General features: G+C 41.2%; 1 protein-coding gene across 1 annotated transcript; it reads right to left on the reverse strand.

Annotated features, from left to right (window-relative positions):
* Window positions 1-536: 536 nt before the first annotated feature.
* Window positions 537-5,487, reverse strand: LOC104940860 (transcriptional-regulating factor 1-like; the record flags this gene model as incomplete). The annotated part of the gene is made up of 8 exons (XM_010765859.1): window positions 537-1,626; window positions 1,733-1,833; window positions 2,841-2,963; window positions 3,183-3,271; window positions 4,397-4,457; window positions 4,699-4,802; window positions 5,025-5,185; window positions 5,288-5,487. Coding segments are annotated over 8 exons (1,323 nt in total), but the record flags the coding sequence as incomplete, so codon positions are not given.
* Window positions 5,488-6,668: the final 1,181 nt, after the last annotated feature.

Here is a 6,668-nt window from a genome sequence, read left to right on the forward strand (position 1 = left end):
GTGTGTGTGTGTTCATGTATATCTATCTTTGTGAGGACCACACATGTCAGACTTCAAGAGCGAGGAAATTATGGAAAGTGAGGACAATCTGTCTACTCAATTCTGCAAATATCTGTGTTACAGAAATAAAGGAACATTACGCTTAACATTAGATGAAAATCAATAACACTCTGTTACGAATACGAAGCTTCAGGAGGGAAGACAGTGAGCATGGAACCAACACTGGAAACATGGAGAAACAGATACAACCTTTAAAACGTACAATAGAACAAGTTTAATATTGTTTGTTCAATCAAAAAAAAACACAAGGCTACAAATATTATTCAAATGCTGAATAAACATCTAAATATGTTACCATTTTAGATTCACTCAAAATACAGAAAATAGAAGGGCATTTGGAGAGCAGAGAACATCCTGATGGCCAAATGCTTTACTTTGCTGTGTTAACAAAAGTAATGTGTCCGACTCTTGATCCGATTCCAAATTCTAATGGGTTCTCCTTTGGCCCAAGCTTAACCCTTTTACCATTTGTAATGATATTAGTCCCATTTGTGTTTCCCTGCTGACAAACAAACCAGTCTGAAAACATTACGTCCCTGGCAGAGGGGTGAGAGATGACATATTTTCGTAAGCAAACTGGAAGTTAGCATCACAAGGGTTCCCTCAACAAAAAGTCAAAGGGATTCTTCCAATGGCTTTTGGAATGTTGAAGAAAATATTCTCTGTGGCAAACACACATTTATGATACTTTCATATCTTGTTCAGCAGGATTAACTCCTTTAATGATTATTGAAGACAAAGGCTAACTCTAGGCTATAACGGAACTACAGCAGAGTCACATGACTCCAGGTCACCACCGCTAAGCTAAAGGCGGCTAAGACACTTGTTAGCAACGGCCGTTTTTAAGACACATTAATGCTTCAGACATTTATCAGTGGGGTGTTTACTGACGTGTTTTTGTTCCTAGAACAAAATGTAAAAACATCTCTTCAGCTTGTGTTAACCACAGATCTTATTTCAGCATTAACCAAAAGCCGAGGGAACAGGAAGTGTTCGGGATTTAGGACTTATCCCTGGACAAAAAGTTTGATGTAAAATTGAGTTTGCATTAAAAACAGTAATGCTAAGTGTCAGTCATGCTTTTAATGCCAGTTGACTGTCTCTTTCCCCCCCACCATCCCACCTCCATCTTTCTCTTCTGTGTTGCAGTAAAAGACAGTGGGGTCGGGGTCAAAAGAGCCCCATAATTGGTGGAAAGGTAAGAGGGTGGACGGCTCTCTTTGATTAGAGTCTGTATTTGTGTCAACCTGAGAGTTTGAAGCGGCGATGTTTCTGTATGTTACCACGGCGCCAGGATCAAGGACGCTGCCGTTGCTAGGAGTGATGCTGTTGGTTACAGAGTTGAGGACAGTGTCTGTATTGCTGCTTCCAGAGGAGGAAAAGGTCAGCGCTGCAGCCTGGGGGGGGAGCAGATTACCGCCCAGGGTGGAGATGAGGTTTGCAGGGCGGCTGAGAGCCAGACGCTGGGTGAAGAGCTGTTGCTGCAGCCGCCGGTCGCTCCAATCCTCCTGAGGCTGCCGGTGGATCTTCATGTGAGCGTTACGGGACTTTATTTTGTAGAACATTCTTGGGCGGAGAGAGAGGAAAAACGGGTTGGAAAAGAAGAAATCAAGAACATATAAACCATGTGTTTGCATGAGAATGTTTATCCATTATAACTGGTTCTACTTACTTGCCACACAGCTTGCATGGGAAGAAGCTGGTCAGTGGGGGGGCAGGAACCGCCTGCTCTGGTCCAAACTGTGCTACCATTGGTGGACGGACGGAGGTTATCTATGAACACAGGACCCATCTTAAGCAACTGTGCTATAATTGACTGGCTGGGCTGCATTAGACACCACAAACAACATTATTTGATTGAACTGTTTGCACAAGAATCCAAATATTTTCCAAGGCCCATGACTTTAATCCAGTTTATCAGTTCATGCTGTCCTGACTTAGCACACACACTTGTAACCTTGGCTGCTGTGCTCTCAGTGTTTTGTCTCCCTGTTCCTGCCTGTTGGCGTCAGCTGATAGAGGTGTTATGGTTCTATCTTGTTATGCAGCATGTTGATTAGTCTCTCTGAACTAGCTAAATACACGGGTCTGGGGTAAAGTTCTTCAGAATTGACGTGGCAACTCTAGCGTGAAGTCAGAACCTCTGACTCTTTGACTTGTTTTGTGAATTCTCCGACCGAAGCTCCTAATAAACCATCAGTGTTTGCCATCAAAGCTCCTGCTCTCCCAGTGTCTCCTTTTGAATTGGTGACTCCTCCTGCATTGCTACACAGAATTAACCTGCTCAACACTATTTGTTTATATTCTATGAGTCCTATTGGTCAATGCAGGACAGTGGAGCCCACAGGGTGTCATGGGAATTTCGATGGTTACAATATCTGATTTTCACCAGATTATTGCAAAATAATTCACAATGACAATGTTATTGTGATATCTATAGATCTGTAGACCATTGAATTACACTCAAATTTCAGTGTTGGGATGTGGGGAGGGACTGTGGAATCATAACGGCACATGCCGTTGCAAAAAAGGTTAACATTACAATAATGACAGGGGAAAGGGGAACAAAGATCCATAAGGCCTTAAATCTACTAACTCAATATAATCATATGTGTAAATGACAAAGTTATTGTCAACAACGGTTAACAAAAGACAAAACAATAAGGAGATAGTGAGAACTAAAGCAAAAGGCAGCTATTAAAACACAAACCAAAAGGGTCAATTTGAAAAGAGGCAAACATATTTGAACAACATTCAGAATTCCTTTTTGTGTTTCTTACACTCTTCTGCTGCTCCATCACTGCTTCTCGGATCTCCTCCTCTCTCTGCTTCTTCTGCTTGTCCTGGAGCTTCTTGCTCAGGTAGTAAAATTCAACACACTGGCTCAGGGTTTTAGTCCTCACCTGCAACACAAACACACCATCAACTGATCCTCCTTTGGTTGAGTATTTCCTGACCATATGGGTCACTGTGTGTTGTTTACCAGAACTAGCCTTTTTAAATGATGTGTGTACTAGGTATGCGCAGAGTTACTCTTTTAGGGTACGACACATTAGAAAAGGAAAACATTGAGAAGGTAACCATAAAAGAATGCAGCATAAGCAAATGCAAAACAACTGTACCATTTTCCTTATGAGTGAAAAATCGTTCCCATAAGTCCGCAGAGTTGCACCGAAGAGACTCTTTTCGCTGTCTGTCCAACAATCACTACCTGCAGACAGAGAAGACGGGTGGAAGCAGTTTTTTTAGATACTTTTAGTTCAGTAAAAGTACAACAATACACAGTAAAATGATTAAACACTACAATTAATAAGTCCTGCATTCAAAACCACGTATCATCAGCAAATACATTAAGGTAAAGTAAAAGTGTCTTTTTGCAGGAAGATGTTACCTTTTACTATTATATATGTTTTTTTTTACTATTACTGCTGTTGCATTTTAAAACTGTTGGTATGAAGGTTGCGCTAATTCTAACTATTATATAGGCTAAGTTTAATCTGCAGCAATGCATTATATTAAAAAAATCGAAGTAAGTAAGTATTAGTGCATTCTACTACTTATTGGACTTCATTCTGTGAGCTTTAGAGAGACACACAGCCTGGAGACATTCAGGGAGTTGAAAGCTGGAACGGGGGGGGGGGGGTCCAGAGACGTACCAGGGAGTTCAGACATCCTAAATGTTGTCAGGCTGTTGCCAGTGGGCCAAAAACTGTTAGCGGTACCCTGTCTACAGAAACACACCACCCTGAGGTAACACTAGTGTGCAGAACAATGTCTACTCTGTGCTTTAAAGGGTGCCTGGTGGATTTCAATGCGTGGAACAAAGAGGGAGAGGGATAGAGTTTGTGAAAGTGGATGGATTTGGTTTCTACAAAGGCGACTATTGTACATACAGTGGGAATTGTTACCCATGTTCTGACTCACGTTCTGACTTGCAGACAACTATTTGCTGTTATGAAACACTAAACACATTTTTGTTATTTTTATTTCTCCACCTATTTCTGTCCTGCAGTTGTGGTTGAATATGTAAAGTGGAGTTAACTCAGGTTAAATTATATATTTATATATTTGTCAGAGCCAAAGAGTCTGATCATAATTGAGCACTATGGTTTTGGACATAAATCCTTACTTATATTGTACAGAAGTTAGTTTGTAACTGTCCTCATTTTCCATGTATTATAAATAAAGTCGTTTTAAAAAACATTGATATCCTTATGTAAGCTTAGTGGGATTCTCTTCGCCCTCTTATCCCAACTCTTATTGGTGTAAGACCCAGGATGTATTTCTTTGTCTTATTCGACTGCAACCTTAGGGTGATGCAAAGGTCAAAGGTTACCAGAGTAGTGGTAGTCTCCTGCAGGCGAGGGCTGTGAGAACAGCAGCATCTCCAGAGCGGCCTGCAGGAGAGAGGGATGGAGGAGGAGGAGAACAGAAGCATGAGGCATGCAATGGCTCTGAAGAGAGTTAACTGGACATCGATGAGTTAGTGAGAAAGAAAATAGTAAGAAATGACAATAAGTAGATGAGTAAAGATGCATGGAAGTACGACACAAAGGATGGAGGCATGATTAAAATGATGGGAAGAATTATTGAAGAATTAAGAAAGAAAGACAGTATCTTTATTTCCTCAGTGCTTACCATTATGTTCCCCTGACAGAAGTGCAGACAGTGCAGGGCCAGCTCTGTGTTACTGCCCCCTCCTGGCGCACAGCTGGAACTGCACATGGACAACAGCTTCTCCACTGTGCATGCACACACACACAGAGCAAAACAAAAACCGTTTTCAGCATAGAGTGTAGCGGAAAATTGACTCATTTAAAAACATTAATTGAGGATATGATTATCTTAGCTTTGACCATTGAATAAATGAATGAGAATTGATTGGCATTTCCTGCTCAAAGATGACTCCAAAGCTGGTTATTACATGTTTGGGTTGTTAAGCTGTATTTCAGTTCGCTACTTACCTTGGTCTTGTAAATTGGTATTCTCCTCCAGCATATCCCATGGTTTCCAGAGCAACTGTTCCCTAGGCGATTCCTCTTCTGGACACAACACCCTTGACCCTTCCCCATCCACTAAGCATATAGGAAGCTCTGCCTGGAAATCATGACCCACATTGACATACCTGGAGGGAGAAAAAGAAGCAAAAAAAGAAAATCTAAATATTAATAAACTGATCAAAATCTACAAAAAAATACAAATTAAATAGAATAAATGTTTTACTTACAGTGACACATTTTCATCTCCCTCATCTGGACATGCTGTTTCCTCCTCTCGGTGATTGAGAGATGAGATGGAGGAGTAGAGACCCGTTCCTCTACGCACTGGATTGAGGAGCGGTTGAGGAGTGTACCGGCCTCTCCTCTGGCCTCTGTTGGAGTGAAGGACGCTGGGAAATGGAGTTCCAGTGTGGATTGGAGAGACTTGCTGTAAGAACAAAAGGGAAAGTCATTTCAGAGTTATCCTTGTTCTCTTTTGATTAATGCACGGTCAAAACAAAAGCCAGAAAGAAAACTTAAGCAAGTGAAGTTCTAAAAGCTGAAGAATTAAGACGACCTACATTTTTTTTGGATCAAGTCCCGAAAAATTGATTATCGACCACTTTGCCATTTAATTGATGCTCATCAAATGTTCAAAGACCAACATTTATGACAGTATGGCTTAGACATTATCACAGTGTTACCATTACACCTGAAAATGGGTGAATAAAAAGCCACCATGTTCCCCCACAACTTAGCAACCCAGTTATCTAAAATGTTGACTTAAGCTGAACGTTAATGCATGAACACAAACCTGCTATTGCTCTTGTGAAGCAGTACTTTAGTTTAGGTTTCTCAAATAACAAAATACTTAATCTTTTGGCACATCAGCATCAGATTATCATAAGTATTAGAACTTTGAAAAGGTTGTGCAAGAAACTATGTCTATTATTTCGAAGAAAGAACCAAACGGACTTGGAGGAGATTGTCTCCTTTCTGCAGTAGGAAATGGCTGGTTCTGGCCGACTACAAGGCTATCGTTGGTTACATCTACGAGCTGTTCAAAGGGGATTTGTTGTTTCACAAGAAACGATGAGACTTGTAATCAAGGGATTTGAATCCAGAAGGAGTCGAACCAATTGCCTTGTAGTGGAATCGGAATGAGCTCCCCATTGAAATCAGGACAGCAGAAAGCTTCCACATCTTCCGGCGCAGACTGAAAACTCATCTTTTTCGACTCCACTTCGAGCGATAGAACTATTAACAAAGCACTTATATAGCCTATTAATAAAGGACTGGCTTATCTAAAGCCAGTTGAGTAGCACTGGAAACGTTTTAGCTCTATGAAACCTTATGTACTTATATGAATCTGTTTTCTTCACGTTTGTATTTTGTGGTCCAAGCACTTATGTAAGTTGCTTTGGATAAAGCGTCAGCTAAATGCAATGTAATGTAATGTAAAGCATGTGTGTCCACAGCGGGTCCAGACCAAGTGAGAGCACAGGGCTCGCTCCGTCAGAGAGCTCGCTCCTCCAGAGGCTGCTCGGCCTGAGAGGTGAACACACTGCCACCGCACACAAACATACATGACACACAATGAAGTTACACCATAATGATGTGTCAGGCCAT

This window comes from Notothenia coriiceps, unplaced genomic scaffold (genome assembly GCF_000735185.1).
Source record: "Notothenia coriiceps isolate Sejong01 unplaced genomic scaffold, NC01 NC01_scaffold00002815, whole genome shotgun sequence".
NCBI lineage: Eukaryota > Metazoa > Chordata > Actinopteri > Perciformes > Nototheniidae > Notothenia > Notothenia coriiceps.